This window comes from Narcine bancroftii, chromosome 4 (assembly GCF_036971445.1).
Source record: "Narcine bancroftii isolate sNarBan1 chromosome 4, sNarBan1.hap1, whole genome shotgun sequence".
In the NCBI taxonomy this organism is placed as follows: domain Eukaryota; kingdom Metazoa; phylum Chordata; class Chondrichthyes; order Torpediniformes; family Narcinidae; genus Narcine; species Narcine bancroftii.
The window spans coordinates 105,005,486-105,025,636 of NC_091472.1; the positions used below are offsets into that span (position 1 = coordinate 105,005,486).

The following is a 20,151-nucleotide window of genomic DNA, read 5'->3' on the forward strand; positions in this document are numbered from 1 at the left end:
TGGTGTTGGGAATCCTTGTTGGGCACACCTGACAAATTCTCCCCCATCAAATCCTTTTACATTCAGGAGGTGTCAGTCAATATCAGCAAAGCTAAAGTTTTCCATAATAATAACCCTGTTATTTTTACAGCTTGCCAAAACCTGCCTCCTTATGTGTTCCTCAGATTCAAATTTTTTGCCAGAGTACATACAACCCTGAGCTTCCTTTTTCCTGAGGGTGCGGCAGAATTACCCCTAATTGGTGGTGGAAAAAATAAACTGTTCACAAAAGAAATGTAAACAGATTAACAAATGTAAACAAATTGCGATAAAGAGAGAACAAAAGAAAATCAATAAAGTGCACACGCAAGAGTCCTCAAAGAAGTCTCTGGTCGACTTTGTTTGTTGGAGGGGTAACTGTCGTTTCTGAACTTGGTAATGTGATTCTTGTGGCACCTGTACCTTTCCTCAAGAAGGGAGTTGAAGCAGAATGAACAAAGATTGCAGAAATACCCCCTTGCAAATTGACAAATACCCGAGGCCAAAAAAGATAGAATTCTGGAGGAAACTGAAGTTTGAGAATCTGCCTCTGGAACTGACCTAGGCCCCTGAGAATTCCAAGATTTTGGGGGTTGGAGTTTATGTAAGTTTGAGTGGTGGTGGATTATGGGAACAGGGGCATGGATTTGCCCTTCAACTTTGCTCTGCCATTCAATTGGACCATGGCTAATAGTTTCTTGACCTTTGCTGCGCTCTCCTGCCTCTTCCTCAGAGCTGTCACCTCCCCTCTAGACTAAATCTATCTCAGTTTGGAACATGTTAAATCAATCAATTTCCACACCACTTAAACTGAGAGAAATACAAAGAATCAAGATTCTCCAAGAGGAGAAATTCCTCCACATGCATAATGCTTTATGAAACTGACCACCATTCGGGGCTCCAAACAGCCCTTCTTTCTGAAGCAACACTTGAGAATCTGCAGGAATCATCTAATGCATCCAGTGCTCCATTGTGGCCTCTTCTACAGAGAGACTGGACGCAGATCAGGAGACCTTTTCGTTGAGCTCATTCACTCTGTCCACTGCAATTACATGGGCCTCCCAGTAGTCAACCATTTTAATTCCACACACCATTCCCATACCAGCATGTCTGTCCATGGCCTCATGCACTGCAAACTAAAGCTACCCTCATTTTGGAGGAACAATTAATTCTTTATCTGGACACTCTTCAACCAAGTGACATTAACATTGGCCTCTCCAGTTTCCTTTAAACCCGTCCCCCCAAGTCTCTTTTCATATCCATCTCACCTTTTCTCCTGCTCCCCACCCCTCTCTCTCGAGAGCTACACCCTCCCCATCACCTTTTTTCTTCTACCCTCCCAGCTGTTAGCCCGTGCTCCCCTTTCCTTCCTCCTCTCCTCTCCCTTCTTATACAGGTGCCGGCCTTCATTTTGCTCAAACCTTGACGAAGGGCTCAGGTCCAAAACGTTGGTTACCCTCAACTTTTTATTGATGCTGCGTTACCTGTTCAGTTTCTCCAGCACTTTCGTGTTTTGCTATGAAATTCTTCTCTCTGGCTATAAATTTGCCCACTATGGAAAAAAATGTATTCACCCTTTCTTAATCGAGCCTCCACAGAACCTCTCATTCTTATGAACTAGAATGAATAGAGATCCATCCTTTTCAACTTTGTCTCTACAATGAACCCTCTAACACAAGAGCTGATCTTGTGAACCTTCTCTGAACTGCCTTCAATGCAAACATATCTTCTCAATTAAAACCAAAACTGTACAGAATATTCTAGGCACTCCCTAATTATTTATAGTTATAGTAAAACCTCTAATTTTATCCCTCATCCTCTTTGCAATGACCTGTATGTTCACTTTGTTTTCACGCTTGAGGATCACAGCACACCATTATGTACACCAGCTTAGTTTTCTCTTCAACAGATCCAGGTCACCTCATTTACTCACATAACGTAATTTTCCAATTTTGTTGCTTATTTGCACAGCTATCTGTTTCTTTGCACACTGACTTCCCCATTTATTTTTAAAATCATAAAATTTAACTCACTTCTTTCATCTGAATCATTAATAATTGCAGCAACCTGCTGACAAGTTCCCATTTATCCCACGTTGTGCTGATTACCCGAACCACACTAAACATTCTCCCAAGGCCTTGCATTGTGCAGCAACTTATGGAAACCCAAATACACTACATCATCTGGTTCCCCATTATTCACTCTGCTTCTATATCCTCAAAGAATTAAGTTGTCAAATATTTTTTTTTATATATAAATCACACTGCATTTGGTTGATTTTATTAATATCCTCCTACTTCCTCAAGCATTTTCCCCAAAATCTGGCTTTTGTTACTTGCTTGGGCTCCCTCCTTTCTTGGAGATTTTATATTTGATAAGAAGCTTCTTGTCATATACATTGAAACTCAGAAACATTGGAAGATCACAACCAATGTGGCTCCAATGTTCATTCTTGCTTCATTTCATGCTTGCTGCAGATCTAATCCTAAATGCCCAAGCCACTTTCCCATCAAAAAGATTCATTTAAATCCACCACTTCTTTGACCAGTCGCCACCCCAATTTCTTCCTCGGTTGCATCAATTCTGTCTAGTTGCATCACTGTCTGGGGTGGAGGTGCCAATGAACAGAGGAGAAAAAAAACTCCTGGGAACTCAGCCAGTGACATCACGGGCACCGGCCTGCACTCCATCAAGGACATCTTCAATAAGTGATGTCTTAAGAAAATAGCCTCTATCGTCTATGACCCCCACCACCCAAGCTAGCATCAAGAAAAAGGTACAAGAGCCTGAAGACTAGCATCCAGCACAAGGATAACTTCTTCCACTCTGCCATCAGATTTCTGAATGGACAGTAAACCAGAGACTACCTCACTTTCTCCTAGTTCTATGCACCATTTTTGAAATGTATTTTATAGCAAATTTTGTGACGTGTTCATGATAATAAACTCTAATTAAATTTTACTTGCCAGCATTTCAGCGAAGATCGAGAGTATTTGTATTTTCAGACACCATTCAGATACTGGTAAATGGGTCATGCAGGTTTCATTGTTTACCTTGCAACTTGAAAGCGAGTGAAATTGTTGGTTGCAATGAAATGGAGGGGATCGTGGCTTGGTGTCGGGTCAACAATCTATCACTCAATGTCAGCAAGCCCAAGGAGCTGGTTCTAGACTTGGAGAGGGGCCGAGCTGCATTCACGGTGCTGAGGTGGAGATGGCAGGCAGTTTTTTCCTTGGAGGAAACCTCTCCAGTGACATCCACCATATCAATGCAGTGGCCAGAAAGGTGCATCTCTACCTGCTGTGGCGTCTAAGGAAATTTTGCATGTCACCTGCACCCTTCAACTATTTCTCCAGGTGCACCCCTGACCGCATCCTGTCAGGATGCATCACTGTGTGGGTCAGGAATTCCTCTGTCAAGACTGCAAAAAAAAAAGATTGTGAATGTTGCTCAAGCCATCACACACCATCCTCTTCACCGCACCCCCCATCTACAACTCCTGCTGCCTTGGAAAAGACTCATTCCACCCTGGCCGGATTCAATTCAACTCCACTCCGTCAGGAAGTGTGAGATCGTGCACCACCAGATTCAAGGACAGTTTCTTTTTCCTGCTGTTATCAGATAGCCGAGTAAACCTCAAAATAGTAAAACGATGCTGTATTTGCTCTGTCCCAACTCACCCCTTTCTATAACTCTCCACTCCTGGGCTGTGTATTTGCTCTGTCCCAACTAACCCCTTTCTATAACTCTCCTCTCCTGGGCTGTGTATTTGCTCTGTCCCAACTAACCCCTTTCTATAACTCTCCACTCCTGGGCTGTGTATTTGCTCTGTCCCAACTAACCCCTTTCTATAACTCTCCACTCCTCGGCTCTGTATGAGACATAGAACTGTTCATATGACAATCAATGTAACGTATATTCACCAACCTCAAATTTTCTGCTATGAAGAGAAAAAGCAGGAGAGAATGAATTTAGTTCAAAGAAATAGCCTAAAACACAATGATACTTTGTGAAATCCATTGATTGTGTGGATAGTTCGATTACATTGTGGCATTAAGTAATGTTGTATTCCATTTCTAATTAATTCCTTAATTCTGAAAATTGCTTTAACAGTAAATTATTTGGATTTTACAGTATGGATGGTCACAAGTTCAAGACTCTGAAGGAGTTCACAACCCAGCCATCCCTTGTGCAATCTGTGCTGGAGTGAAGGGATTGCTTTCCCTTTGGGCAAGTTTAATAAGCAAGAGGCCACACTCCCAGATAGAAGCATGCCCCACAAGTGAATAAAAAGGAATAATTTTGAATGTGATGCTATGAGCAGGGCTTACAGCACTGGTGCATTAGCTTCAAGAGCTAAACCCAACTAGATCGATGCCACTAGAGTGATTTAGAAAGATTTTTAAAAGTTCAAATAAAGTTTTGAAAAATGTGTGTTAAATCACTTTAATTATTAGTTACATAAGCCTGGTCTAATGAGTTATTGTTTCCATAAACCATCAACAGTCATTTATAAGATCAGATCCCCTGAAGAGCTACTGTTTAGTTAGACAGGGCTGTGTAATAAAACAGTTACAGACGTGGCGTGAACAGTCATTACTTCTTTTGAGGAAAGGCGATGTTGACGAGCTGGTAGAGAACATAAACAGTACCTGAAATAAGTGGATTAAAGATTATATTAGTATTTGCTATCGAGACAAAATGATCATAATGAACGTACCATAGACAATCTACTGTCACATTTTGAAGATTTAACCCCATCCACCACTTTCCCTCCTACCCACTAGATCATTGCTCCCATCTCACAACTGGTCCAGCTTCTGGAAATGGGTACCAAATTCTCTGGATGACTTAAGAAGAGAACAGCATCTGACCCTCCTCCCTCCAATCAACCATCAGTCCCCATGAGGTGAGAATCCACCAACAGTGGGCAAGAGCAACCAGAGACAATGCCAACCCAATTCTCAGGATCTAAGGTTAAGGAGGGAAGCCACTGAGGACAGAGATGAGGAGAAACTTCAGAGAGTCATGAACTTGTGGAACTCCCTACCACAGAAAGGTGTTGAGATGGGTTCATTAGATACATTTCATACAAAGTTGGGTGTGGCCGTAATAGCTAAAGGGATCAAGGGGTATGGAGAGAAAACGCTAAGGCGGCACTAAAGTCAGATGATCAGCCACGATCATATTGAATGATGATGCAGACTCAAAGGGTTGAATGGCCTCTCAGTCGACTTTCTATCAATACAATGAACCCAATACACCAAATTCCTTAATCTTGTTTCTCACTTCCACGCTCTGGTTCCATAAGCAACTAACCCAACTGCATCTCTCCAATGGAGATTGCCTCCAATGGAGATGCATCTCTGAAGGCTATATTAGAGAGTAAGTTGTAATTGATCCTGGGCCGCATCAGGTAGAGTTATTTCCTTATTCTTCCCTTGGGACTAATTTTACTCTGGCTTTTGACAAGCAGGCAATAGTTAAAAACATTTCCCATCTCTTCTCCCCCACACCAATCATTTGTGATTTCACCTCCTCCCCCAAGATACTAATTATTATTGGGCCACAGAGCTCTCAAGAGCAGTAGGAAGTCAGTTGTTCATCCTTGAATGAAACAAAGTTCCCCAGCCACTTCCAGCAACATTAGAGTTTGGTTACCATCCAAACCTGTCCATAGATGATGCAATAGCCTTGGCCGTCCACTCCATCCTCACCCAACTAGAAAAAACCATGCTGTTGTTCATTGACTCTAGCTTGAAGTTCAATATAATTGTATTTCAGAGGAAAAACTATTCTCACTGGGACGCAACAACCCTCTCTGGATTCAGGACTTCTCGACAGAAAGTTCACACAGTCCAAGTTCGTAGCAAAACCTAAAGTCCCATCACATTGAACAATGGTGCACCTCAGGGCTGTGTGTGCAACCTGCGACTGCTCACGCTGATTTGCAACTGCACTGACAGATTCAGTGCTAATGGGATCATTAAGTTTGAGTGGCTCATTAAATGGTGCAAAACAACCCAAGTCTCAACAAGGACAAAAGAGATGATTGTGGACTTCAGGAAGATGGTCAACTATTCTCCTTTCCACATCAATGGTTCCATTGTGGAGAGCATATAAAGGACAACCTATCCTGGACATACACTACCTCCTCATTAGTCAGGAAGGCACAGCAGCATTTGCACTTCCTATGGAGATTGAGGAGAGCAAGGCTGCTGACCCCATCTTAACATTTCACAGGAGCACAATTGAGAGTGCCCTGTCTGAGTGCAGCATTGGTCAGCATGGTAGCTGCAAGCCATCGGGCTGGAAGTCAACACAGAAGATCACTCAGGTCTCCCTTTCCTCTACTGATGACATTTTCAGGGAACATTGCTTAAATAGGACTCAAAATATTATAGAAGACCCTTTCTATCTATCAAATAAATCTGACCCACTACCAACAGGATGGAGGTACACGAGCATCAAAATCAGGACTGCCAGGATGGGAAATAGCTTGTGAGATTGATGAACAGTATCCTTATAATCAAGTAAATCATCCCAAAATATTTATTTTAAGTTATATATTTACGTATATATGTGATTATTTTGTACTGTGTATTGTATGTATATATCCTGTGGTCCAGAGAAAAGCTGTTTTGTTGGGTGGTACAAGTACAGCCAGATGATAATAAGTGAATATGAATTGGGGTACAAACCTACATCTTAACAGCTAAACAATTCCCCACATTCTTGTCATCATGATTGCCTTTAGGTTGATAGGTAACATAAGAACCTGTTGAGAATCTAGAGTTACAAAAGCCTTACCCCCAGCTGTGAGTGCCATAGTTAGCCTGTAGAGCACAGCATCTCCAAACCCTCCTTTCAAGTGAACTGGTATCCCATTGTCTTCCTGTAACAACAAAAGTAGGAATTAAAGATCCTGTGCAAGTTACACAAGGGGAAAACGCCAAACATCCAAAGCCTGGTACTATCATTTGCTGTTTTTAACAGAAATGAGACATCAACTCAAATACCTTTCGTTTGGCTATAAATGATGTGTTAATGATGAGAGGTTATTGTAATATACACTAGTACAATGTACATACAGAAGCACTGAAATTCTTACTTGCTGTGGACAACTGGACAAAAAATACACCGACTAAAAGCATAAAGTTAAATTACCACAAAATGCAAAGACAGAAAAAAGATAATAAATATCAGTGGATAAATAAGTATTCAGTTGTAGTTAGCGTAAGAAAGAAATGTTTCAGTTGTGCACAGACCTTTTAATGATCCTGGGGAAGTTTGGTTAGATAAATAAGAAATATACAGATTCTGGGGTCTAGTGCAGTCCACAGAAGTGCTGGAGAAATTTAGAAGGCCACGCAGTATCCGTGAGAGGCAGGATATTCCAGTGGCCTGCTTCAATTCCACATCCCATTGCCACACTGAAATGTCAGTCAATGGCCTCTTAAGTTGAGGCCAATTGTAAATTGGACACAAAGTGCACAACTTCCTTCAATTACTGTTCATATTAATCCAAACCCTGCTTGCCAAAGTATTCCCAAATGAATTCTGTTTGCAAAGGAGTTTGAGGCACACCTTGTAGGAAATGCTTTGTCTTTTTAATCCTCTGTCGAGCAGGATTAGGGGTAAGACTACATCTCAGTATTTGCACAAAACTTTGTTGCAGTTCCGCATGGTCCAAAGGCAGACAAATATGCTGAGCCCAGAAAGCCACCTGGTCAGCATGAAAGAATTGGGCTTCAGAGCCTGTTATGTACTGTATGACTATTTTGCACCTGATCACTGTCCCAGAGATCACCCAACTGTTCTTGTTGGAATAGAACAAACCTGAGCAGTCTTTAGGAATGGTAGTGATGTCCCATTGTCTTGTACCATTCCACAACCAGTTAAAGACAGTAACAAGTCTTTGACCAAGCTTTTTGTCACCTGCCCCAGTGACAAGGAGCCAATTACATCCAAAGGTGCTTACATAAGGCAATTTGGTGGTTCCCCATATTAAAGGCACCAAGTAAATTAAAGCCACTGTTAAGCTGCAGACGGTAGCAGCACATGTGCTATGACTCTTTTTTTGGAGCTAGTACTTACTCTATGTATGGCTTTCCATCCAAAGCCATATTTCTTTGCAGTAAAGGACACAAGTCAACATTAAAATGGTCCCAGCAACATCCTGCTCTATTTAGGGGCCTTCATTGAGCAGCTGGGAGATCAAGCATGGTCTAGCATTAATTACAAGATTTGCCCAAGTCTACCACATATTTGAGATCTGTGGTTCCTTAAGAGAGTGGATTCATTAAACAGCAATACTCACATTTTAATGTTTGAAGACTAATGAATATCATCTATTCTGCTTCATCTAAGATTTCTGAATGTATCATTAGCTGCTCAGAAAGCTTTTGAAAAGAGTTGAATGGAGCTGCTTGTTTGAAATTTTGGAAAGATTCAATTTTGGTTCTGCATTTATTTCTTGGATTAAGTTACTTTATTTTACATCATTATTATCACTAATAATCAGACATCTTCCCCACTCAAATTGTTTTGAGGTACTAGACAAGGCTGTCCCTTCAGCCCTTTACTTTTTAATCTGGTGTTAGAACCCTTTGCAATTGCACTCTGTCATTCAAATGAGATACAAGTTATTAGTAAAGGTGATGGAAGTACATAAAGTCTCTCTACAAGCAAGTGATCAATTTAGTCTATATTTCAGATCCTGATAATTCTATCCCTGCGATGCTTTCTTTACTATCAGATTTTGGGAGGAGTCTTTCTGGATATAAACTAAATTTTCCTAAAAGTGAATTATTCCCAATAAACTCACACAATCCCACTTCTGATAATATGCCATTTAAGACTTTACTTATTTAGGTGTTAAAATTTAATGTTTAATTTTTTTTTCCTTTATTAGATTTTGTGAAACAATCTTTGACTAGATGATCCCCATTAACTTTGTCTTTGGTTATTCGTATTAATGCGGATAAGATGATAATATTACCTAAACTTTTATACCCATTTCAGGCTATCCCAATTTTTATTCCAAAATCTTATTTTAATATTGATTCTAAGATTTCATCTTCTACTTGGAATGGTAAGGTAGCCAGACTGAATAAGCTTCACTTACAGAAACCTAAGAAGGATGGTATTGGGCAGTTAATATTTGCTATATTATTTTTTGGATTCATGACTGTGATAAATTTGATAGTATATTTGGGAGTTGAAACCTGTGCAGAATGATTCCTTAGCATCTTTTTTAGGACCAGCATTACCTTTTAGACTATCTAATACCAGTAAGCATATTTCCAATCCAATTATTAAATATTCGTTAAGTATTTGGTTTCAATTTTGAAGTTTTTTTTGGACTGAAAATTTTTGCCTTGGCTAATATTATACATCTTAATTTTTTTTTTTTAAAAACATCTACTCTTGATCAAACCTTTTATTTGGAAGATTGAAGGAATTATCTCTTTTGTAGATTTATTCATTGAAGGTGGTTTGATGTCTTTTGAACAACCTACCAAATATAATTGTCTATGCATGCATTTTTTAAGATATCTACAGATTAGAAATTTCCTGAAAAAGGTAATGTCTAATTATCTAACATTACACAACCAGATTAACTTGACACTTTGGTCCAATCAAACCCTTTCAGAAGGGTCTAATTGGTATTATTTATATTCTATATTAGAGACTGGTCCCATGGATAAGATTCGAACAACATGGGAATCAGAACTTCAACTAACATTATCTCTTGAAACATGGGGAAGAATTACTAGTCTAGTTAATACCTCTTCACTTTGGGCACATCATTCTTTAATACCGTTTAAAATAGTTCATAGAGCTTATATGTCTAAAGATCAACTAGCTCGCATCTTTCCTAATTCAAGCTCTACCTGTGATAGATGCAATACTGAGGTGGCTTCATTGGCTCAAGTCACGTGTTAGAACAATTTTAGAAAGATATTTAAAACTATCAAATGATGTTGGTTATTCAATTACAGCCTAATCCCTTAACTGCTCTTTTTGAAATTACAGATGTAGATTGTTTATCCACTTAAGAAAAAATCAAGTTTACAGCTTTTTGTACATTATTAGCTAGAAGAGACATTTTACTTAAATGGAAAGACTCTGATTCTCCAACATTATTTCAATGGTTTTCTCATGTTAGGTGTTTCTTAAATCTAGCAAAAAAATCAGAAGTTGTACTTTAGATATCTCTACTAAATTTGAAGAAACATGGAAACCATTCATTGATGACTTTCATGGGATATAACTGGCATTATTTTATGAATTAACTCTTTCTTTCCAGACATAATATAATTCTAGCCTTTTTTTGTTATCTGTAGGTGTGCACCAGAGCTATGTTTTAAATTATTCAACAGATCCTCGGGATAGGCCCCTCAATTGTTTTTTTTTAATTATAGACTTTTTTTTTAATTATTTCTTCATCTCTGTTTTCTTTGTTAGGAGAATTATTTCTAATATGTCATATTTTAATTCTTTGAAACTTATATGATACTTATACTATGTAGACTTGGACATAACATTTTAATTGTGTTATTTCTGTTCTCCTTATGCTGTGTATATTGTGAAATGTTAATAAAAAGATTGAAAGAGTTTTGAATTAGGATTAGTAACCTGTCTCACAAAGACCAATAGAGCCTCATATATGAAAGCAAAGGTTAATTAGGAAGATATCTGCACAAAAGGAGTTAGGAATGGACATGCAGTATTAAAGTGCTCAAGTAAAGAAACAAGATTCTGTTTTAGTAACTCTTTGAAGTGTTTAAGCAATTAGCTGATCAATGCAACAAGACCTTGCAAGGTACAGACAGAGAATACAGTCCAGAAAATTAAACTTTTTTGGACATTTAGCAGAGCGACAGGCTTTCTGGCCCACGAGCCCATGCTGCCCAATTACACCCTATTAACTTTCAACCCCAATATGTTTTGAAGGGTGGGAGGAAACCAGAGAAAATAAGCAGACACTGGGAGAGTGTACAAACTCCTTACAGACAGCACAAGATTCGAACCCCATGTAGATGGGGATGACCGGTGCTGGTTTATTGAAAGAGACCAAATAATGGAAGTATTCAGTCCTTTTATGAGGAACCCAGCAATCTCCGAAGTGTATATCAATGCCTTCGGTTAGTCAGCTAACTACACCATTTATGGCCATGCACCAAAAAGCCAAGCTTGTTCACAAACAAGTTCACACCTTAACTACTGACCGTACTTCCAGTCAACAAAGCGTCTATTGGAAACTCAAAAACCAATTCATTTCTTCAAAAAAAGGAAGAAACAAGAATTCACTTTGGCAGAAGAAATAGTTTGTATACAATACATGGAAGCTCTTAAAGCTGCAATATTTCTGTACAATAATAGTGGTTTAATTTTTGAAGTTTAATTCATGACAAGTTTCTGTTTGCATGACCCATTAAAGAAACTGGGCATAAACCAGTTCTTCCTTAGTCAACATAATTGGCATCTGGTTCCTGTGGAGGACAAGTGACGAGAAACACTTTTTCTTATAACATTTCTTAACTACCTGAAAATGAAATTTAATTAAACCCTCAGATTGGGAACTGTTTGACGATACAAAGGTTTAAAACTGCAACTATACTGGCGCATAGGACAACTCGGGTATAGAACGACCCCCAGATTTTCCACCTAAATGTAGGTTCTGAGTACACCCTTTGTATAGGATGACCTCAAGTCTGGCACTTAACACTGTCCAGTGGAGTGATGCTGTCACAATATTTTAATACCAAACATTATAATTTTATTAGCATACAGGTATCCACCGCTTAACATCTGTTTGGACAACTTCTGACCACATATATTGTGTGTCCATGGTCCCATAATTATTCAGTTACTGGAAGCAAGTCCGGAGCAATTTAGAAAAAGCTATCAATCGCTATAGGAAATTGTATACTGTATACTCAAAATGACCAAACTGCCCCACTCTCTCACCACAGCCCTGCATCAGTCCCAACTAATCCCACTGTCCCACTCTCTCCCTACAGCTCCGTATCGTTCCCCACACTGATCCTACTGCCCCACACTCTCCCCACAGCCCTCTGTCAGTCCACAAACTGGTCCCATTATCTCGCTCTCTCACCACAGCTCCGTGTCAGTCCCTAACCCTACTTACAAATAAAAAGTTTATAGGTACTCTAGTGTCCCATAAAGCTTTGCTAATTACATAATATGGTGTTTGCACAACGTCCAATTTCATAGAACCCATCGTGGATGTAAAGAAGTGCATACCCATTTTTTTTTTAAATAAACATCAGCTCTTGTAACAGGTCATTTAAAGTCTGTTCAGGGCCGACAGCAGTCAGATTGGGCAGATGGACCCTGCAGGACATGTACAGATTTGCCCCCTGAGCTAGCAATGCCCCTCAATGCACATGCATTAATTTCACTGTCACTATTTGCATAGAAGTGAGCCAGGTTGTCAGCATAAGGAAGGTGCGCCGAGGACTTGACCAGGACACTTGCATGGAGGTGAATCGGGTTGTCAGCGCACAAGGAAGGCGCGTCAAATGCACCTAGGGCCTGATCGGACATGGAGGGGGAAGATGGCAGCGGTGTTGAGATTTCGCTTTCAAGGTTCAGATTTTAGACCCAGCAGACAAAACAACCAGATTTTGAGGCAACATTTTTAAGCTTCAGATCATCCCATATGCTGGCACAAATAGTATATTTGATGCAAGCACCAAATCTCTACAAATCTTGGTTGTAATCTTTTTGTTCCATTGGCTAATCTAACTGTAAGTGGCTAAATTGAACACTGATCTCATCCTGGTAAAATGTGAGGTCATTATGTAACCAAAGACTAATTTCAATCTGCAGGGCTATTCTATTGGCTGTTGCTTTTCAGATTGAAGGTCTGTGTTGCAAAGGTGTGTGCTGGATCCATTGTTGTTTGTTAAATTTATTAATAAATTGAACAGCAGTGTTATTACCATATTTGGTAAATTTACAGATGACACCAAAAATCACTGTGGTAGACAGTAAGGAACAATATTGAAGATTATAAAAGATCTAGATCAATTGAAAAGGTGGAAAATGGAATTTAACCGACTAAAGTGCTGTGTGCAGTTCTAGTCACCCAGCTATAGGAAGGATATCAATAAGTTGAGAGGGAGTGGAGAGGAGATTCACCAGGATATTGCTGGACAGAAAGGCTTGAGTTATAGGGAGAGCTAAGGGGTGATCATCAGGAGCAGAAATAAAGCTCACAGGCTTTTTCCCCAGGTATTCTAGAAATAGAGGGCACAGTCTAAAGGCGACGGGGAAGATTTAAGAGAGACCTGAATGGAAGCTTTTTGGTCATGGTTCTTAACAAGAGCAACTTTTCAGATGAAAAGTGTTTAAAGGACATTTTGTCAGATCTATAGATAAAGGCCTTAAAAATATATGGACCAAATGCAGGCAAATGGGACTAGACCAGAATGCCAACATGGTCAGCATGGATGAGTTAGACAGAAGGGCTTGTTCTGTACCATATGTCTCCATAATCTCAGCCATTGTGTAGGTACACCAAAGGAGATCACATCACAGAAATGCCTGCAACTCCACGAGTTGCTGGTAGAAATGGACTATTCATCATTTAAAGTACAACTCCTTTAAAATAAAGTGAGGCAACCATGCAAGAATCAGGTGAATTTAGAAAGTATTTGGAACCATGGGTCTATTCTTGGGATTTACCTTACCTCCTGCCTATAGTTATCAGTCATTACCAGTTAATCAATAGCTCATTGAGGATTGTAACATGTGACCTCCAGGAGAATGAAAGTGAAAGACATTTCTTTTCTTGCTTCAGAATTTTATTTGCTGGTAAGAGCATCAAAAAATAAATTCAGTTACTATTCCTGCATAGAGTTTTGAACAATAATGTTAAATCCTTGCTGGTTCAATTATATAGCAGTCCGCTAACCTTCATGATACACTCCCAGACAATGTTCAATAATGTGCCATAAACCAGTTAAAATCTGATGATGCAGAGAATGAGCAAAACAAGTGCAAGTTATAAGTAGGGCTCAGATTGCCCAAATAGCTCAACCTTGCATCTCTTACACACAGCTTACCTGAAAAATCTTCTGCTTCTCAGGAACCCTATTCACCACTCTTCTGCGGGATGCAGTGCTGAAGCTTCGCTGTGAAAGCTGCTGGAAAGCCTAAAGGGAAACAAGTGCAAGTATAAAGTCCACCGGGATGACTTCATGGCCCTCAATTATTTATCATCAACACAAATGACTGGGAGGGGTGGAGTGAAAGTTGACTAAGTTCATTAATGCTACAAATATAAACTGAAACATAATGATATTTGGATTCTGTGAATGGACATAGATAGAGTGAGCGAGTACGCCAAAATTCAGCAGAAAGAGGTGGCAAACAACTACAGATGGATCTAGGTGTCACTGTGCATGAATCACAAAATGTTGGTCCACATGCAGTTTGGTTGGGAAGCCAAATAGCACTTCTGCAATTATTGCCAATAATTATGGAGATTAGAAATAGGGAAATGCCGTTACAACTGTACATTGCATTGGCGAGGCTGCAGCTGGAATACTTCATCACACTTACATCCCCTATTTAAGAAAGGATATATTGGCATTGGCTATAATTCAAAAGAGATTCAGGAAGCTATTTCCTTTGATGAGAGGATAGTGCTATCACAAGCAGCTAAAATTGAATCTATGTTCTTTGGAGACATAAGAATGAGGGGTGAGCTTATTGAAAGTTGAAGATAAGTACACAGGAAATTCTCCTCACAGATGGTGGTCAATCTCTGGAATTCTCTGCCCCAAAGATGTGTGGAAGCTAGATCAATGGAGAAGGTAAATACATTTCCCCTCCCACACTCCACCAAGGACCAGGGTATTTTGTGTTCTGGACTCGGTACTGGTGAACACTTTGTAAGTCAGAATGGTGAATGCCTTCATAGGTAGTGCTATTTTTCTTTGTTGTGGCAAAGGATGCAAGGTTCAGATATTGTTAGAACAGCCTTGGTGAATAAATTTTGTCGATGATATATACAGTATTGCTGATGTGCTAGTGGCAAAAATGCATTTAGGATGGCTTAGTGTACTAATCAGGCAAGATGGAATATCCTGTGTCTCCTGTATTTTCTTTGTATTGCATTGGAGGCTATTCACACCAGGCTTGAAAGCATGTTATCCTACCTGTATAATTCTTTTTCACATACCCAACAACCTCACTCAGCTGTTCCAGAAGGTACTTCCAGTAACCAAATTAGCCTGGGTCGTGGGAAGGAAGCTGAGCACCATGAAGGATAAACATGCAAATGATGCACAGACAGCAGTAGAGGTCATGACTTGGTTACTAGAGCTCTCAGACAGCAACAGCATTGATTGCTGCCCCACTGTGACACCTCAGAGTTTAAACACAGAAAGCTGAACAAATTAATCTCCATGATTCAGGTATCTGGGGAATGATCCCACACAGCATTAACATGATTGCCGAGACAACTCCCTTCAATTCAGCTGTGAGAAAATACTTAACTTTAATGTGTTTTGAAGAGCTTTAATTGAATATACACCTAAAAACAGGGTACAATCTGTCATAATGACCAAACTACTTGATTTGCCAATTGCCATAGTGATCACTACAATGCTACAGACAAAATTTGAAACAAAGGAAAACACTAGAAATAGGAAGTCATGCAAGGAGGGGGATGAGGCTCTGGAGCCCACATCTATCAAGACCCCAAAATTCTTATTTTTCACCTGATCAGGTATGGTTGGGAATAAGGGAAGAAAATAAAGTGAAAGAAATACAAGTTGACATCCACAGTTTGCAAACATATAAAATTATAAACACGTTTTATGTAACAGTGCATTGGTATTGAGGATCCTGAGGTAATATCAAAAACCATGTAAAATAGCAATGATATATCAAATTTCAGTATGTGTATAGTTTTGGTTCCAGCTCATGTAGATATTGAATCTATATTAATGCCATGTACATCAACATTTCAAGATGAGTCTCCAAATATAATAAATGTCAACAGAAAAGACTGCTTCACCACTGACTGGATAAGTCAGGTAAAATTCAAAATTCACAGATTAATTTGGGTCTTGTGGAAGAAACAAGACACCAACAAAATATACAAATTCTTGACATCAGCTTGTATATGGAGGAATCTTGACTTTTATAAACAAGCATCAAATAACAAGGAAGCCATGCTGAACATTAACAAACCACTGGCTTGGGCCGAGCTGGAGAAATGGCCTGGTTTGCAGATGTAATGATGGCAAATTCGCTTGAAAGTGGATGAAGACATCAGGAGCATGTGCATCACAATTAAAGCACAAATCTAGAAACTAATTTCAGTGTCATCTTTCTCTTCTGCTGTACAATTCTAACCACTGAAAACATTACAAGGCTCAAATGAGTTTCAAACGTCAATCTTTTCCAACATTATAAACCATGAGGTTTTACTTGACACGACTATGGACTTCAAAATTCTTATGCATTTTAAATATTTCTTAAACTGTTAGCTTCCATCTTAAATCTTCATGTCTACATCGATGTATCAATCTATTGCAAACAAAATACATTAAAACATTAGACTTCCTGTTTAACTGCTGCTGAAAGAATTTGGGAACTTGGTTTGTTTAGGGAGGTTTGAAAAAGGGCAACCCACAGCACAAGACTGACTGCGAAGTTTTTTCCCCCCATCAAGGCACTCACAAATCCCATCCATTTACCGCAAACCAGAAAACACAGGCCACCGTGCTCAATTATTGCCACAGCATCATGCATGGGCAGAGCATCAAGGTTCTGGACCAGGTGTAGAGATCTATTAAATTCTTACCAGAGCTGCGTTATTTTTTCCAGAAAAGCTTGAGATTGTTCCCCTTAAGGAAAATTTGAAATCTGAGAAGGATATTGAGTGCTGGGATAGAATAATTTATGGTGAGCAAGAAGGTTTGCAGCTAGAAGTCATGATCAAAACAACAAAAATAGTCAAAGTCAAGATGAGAAGGTGAACTATAAGTTGATTCAGAAATGCCATGTCATAAAAACTTGCTGAACAACTTGGAAGAAAGTGCTGGCTGGGGGCAAAGAAGAAGAACATTTGCAAGCCTTTTTTTTTTAAAAACAGCGGAACAAGCCGATTTCCAGGACCCAAAGGGCATGACGTGAACACATCAGTTACTCCAAGACCTCAGCTCACCTCTAGGTCTGGGCATCACTTGGGACAAACAGCGGCTGCACCCTGCTCTCCACAAGGCCACCTTCAATGCAGGCGCCCTTGCCCCATCCCTCTATTCCTCATCCCGCACACCTCCAGCCCCTAACCCGCTCCTCCCCGCCGAGGCCTGCACCACCGCCACCTCCTCCGGACGCCCTTATTCCCTCCACCGCTCACCCGAAGGCCGCGAGTCGCCAGGCCGCTCATATCGCTGCCGCTCCTTCCTCAAGGACACCCGAAGGACCAGAATGCACCGCGACAAGACAGCCGAGCGACGGTCACATGAGCCCCGCGTCGATCCAATCATGTGATCTCAGCAGCCATCGAAGGAGACGTGACGTGACATCATCCCGCCCGCAGTCCCCATTGGTGGAAATGCTGAATCGGGCAATGGATACATCGGGCGGAGGAGGAAGTGGGTTCGACCTTGTCCATGGTGTTGGGAGGTCGGTGTCTGATCTCACTCTCCCCAAGTTCCAGCAAGTGACCAAAGTCTGCCCAAAACGAGCTGCTCCTCTTGCACACCGAGATGTCAATGAGGGAATGCTGCTGATTGGCACATTCCCGACTGCAGGAGCTCTGAGGCTTGGTACAGCCAACGCGAGGTCTGTAGGGAAGGAAAGCCATTCCCAACGGATTACACAATACAAAGCTTTTTACTGTGAGATGGTTGGATGCTGGAGGGGCTCAGCAGATCAGTAGAAATGGTCAGTCAATGTTTGAGGTTGTGAAGTGGGATTGGAAGGGAGTTATCAAGTACATCAAGAGGAATGAGGCAATAGGGTATTGGACAGAAGTGGAGAGACAGGGAAATGGAAAGATGATAGAAGAGGAAGGTTAGAGAGTAAAGTGAGAACAGGAATAGGTAAAGAAAAGATGGAATCAATAGAGCCAGATAGAAGTGGGGAGTTACTTTAAATTAGAAGTATTGATACTCATGCTTTGGGTTTAAGATTGTCCAGAAGGAATACGATGAATTTTTCTTCAAGATTTCATTTGGCCTTGCCTTTCACTGGTATGGGAATTATGAATGGAATTGAAACATTGGCTTTGACCCACAGAGCACTGGGACTCAACAAATGGCCTCACAAATGTAGAGGGAGCCACACCAAACAGCAAGTATAGCCCTGTCTCACCTGGTAGCTTGTTTGTGGGCCTGAATGGAAGTGAGATGGAAGATGTAGGGACAGATTTTGCACTTTCTGCAGTGATAGTGCAAGGTAGGATAGGATGAGCAAATGAGGGAGTCTGAGAAAGACTGATCCCTGAAAGAAGCAGATGGGATTGAGAGTGTTGTGTTGAATGAAGAGGCTGAGGTCTGAACTGCTATTTAAAAAAGGCTGCAACTTCCCCCTAACCTTGCTGCCCCATAGGCAGAACAAGGACAGAGTCCCTTTGATCCTCATATGGGGAAGCAAGGTTAAGGGGAAGTTGCAGCCTTAATTAGCTCAGAGCCAGGGTTCAGGCCTCAGCCTCTCAGCAAGCATTCCAACTGATTAAATGAGAATGGGTTGACATGCCTGGGAAGGACATAAAACAAAGCTTTTTTACTATACCTCAGTACAGGTGACAACAAACAATTCAATGACCAGGCATTCCCATGTCCACAACACCTGCCCTTTCGCCACTATCCAGGGAACCAAACGGTTCTTCCATGGGTGTTGGACAAAATGGCCACTCTCTGTCTGCCTTACAGCAGACAAAAGAATTTTATGCATGTTACATTCTAAATGTAGTATTACCTGACAATAATGACAATCTCATGCAACTGTGAATATTTATTTTTCAATCCTTTTACTTTTATCATAAACTTTTCCTTCTATTGCAGCAATTTAATCTGTTATTGAATCTGTGTGGCTACAGTAACTCAGAATTTCAGAGCATCTGTACACTGTACTTAAAAATCTCACACTCATGGTGCCCTGAGCTCAGGGTTCACAACGTGGTCTCCACTGCACTGCCAAAAAAACGTTTGGACACTTTACGGAGCCCAAGGGTGATTCCGAGTTTTCTGCCTTGATCCCATTCCTACCTCTCCATCCCAGTTACAACAGCGTTCAAAGTCAGCTGACGACTCAGTGCCACATCTTTACGAGCAGAATACTGGATTGCAGACTTCAGGGACCAACTTCTTTTTATTTCAGAGTTCTCATGCCAGTCGTTAATTCAAGAAGTGGTTCTCTTATTTTCATTTCTTGCCATCTCAATAGACAGTATTTCTTTCAATAAAAACGAGCGACAGGAAGTATCCAGTGGGTCAGGAGAAGAAAGGTTGGGGCCAAACCCTGCATCATTCCTGTTCCAGACTGCGGTCTCTTGTGTTTCAAGGGTAGCTCTTCCTTTCATTTTCGAAGAGTTTGAACGGACAACCCCTCTCACAAATCTGTGCCTCTCGGAGTCCCAAGGAGCATCAGCTGGGGTTACCGGTAGAACCTTACCTGGGCCATTCGCTCGGGTGTCCGTCCCTCCCACTGCTCTCCTCATCCGAGACGTTCGGAGCTCCTCCCTCGGACACCCAGACGCAGCTGCTTTGGGTTGAGACCGGACGTAAGGAACCGAGTCCCCTGTCAACCGCGGAGTCTCGCCAGGATTAGAGTGAGTTCGGTGGGGATGGGCGCTAAGATTGCACCATCATTTATGGAGGGGGGGGGGGAGCGGAGTGTGAGGTACAAGAGCGGGACTGGAGTGGAGTGAGGGATCCCAGAGTGGGGTGGGAGCGGAGTGAGGGATCTCGGAGTGGGGTGAGAGCGGAGTGAGGGATCTCGGAGTGGGGTGAGGGATCTGGGAGCGGGGCTGGAGCGGAGTGAGGGATCTGAGAGCAGTACTGGGATGATCCTGCAGTGTGTTTGGATCAGAGTTAGAGATCCCAGAGCAGGGCTGGAGCAGAGTGAGGGATCCAG

The 20,151-nt window shown here is 41.0% G+C and overlaps 2 protein-coding genes across 4 annotated transcripts in view; one reads left to right on the plus strand and one right to left on the minus strand.

The window, feature by feature from the left end:
* Nucleotides 1-4,448: 4,448 nt before the first annotated feature.
* Nucleotides 4,449-19,762, minus strand: cox7a2b (cytochrome c oxidase subunit 7A2b). Of its 2 annotated transcripts, none has more exons than XM_069932329.1 (4): nucleotides 19,690-19,762; nucleotides 14,118-14,207; nucleotides 6,829-6,913; nucleotides 4,449-4,670 (listed from the first exon to the last, which is right to left on the minus strand). In XM_069932329.1, the coding sequence occupies exons 1-4, from the start codon at nucleotides 19,696-19,698 to the stop codon at nucleotides 4,615-4,617; spliced, it is 240 nt and encodes a 79-aa protein (XP_069788430.1). In that variant the 5' UTR covers nucleotides 19,699-19,762; the 3' UTR covers nucleotides 4,449-4,614. The 2 variants fall into 2 exon arrangements, with proteins under 2 accessions (XP_069788430.1, XP_069788429.1); XM_069932328.1 differs by lacking the exon at nucleotides 19,690-19,762 and adding an exon at nucleotides 17,429-17,536.
* Nucleotides 17,539-20,151, plus strand: part of LOC138760938 (ribonuclease T2-like) — a 30,899-nt gene continuing 28,286 nt past the window's right edge. Inside the window, exon 1 of one of the 2 annotated variants that reach the window (XM_069932325.1) lies at nucleotides 17,539-17,697. In XM_069932325.1, the coding sequence (XP_069788426.1) occupies nucleotides 17,627-17,697 (71 nt within the window). In that variant the 5' untranslated portion in view covers nucleotides 17,539-17,626. Of the gene's footprint in view, nucleotides 17,698-19,609; nucleotides 19,847-20,151 lie in introns of those variants that run through there. The other variant, XM_069932326.1, reaches the window with a different exon arrangement.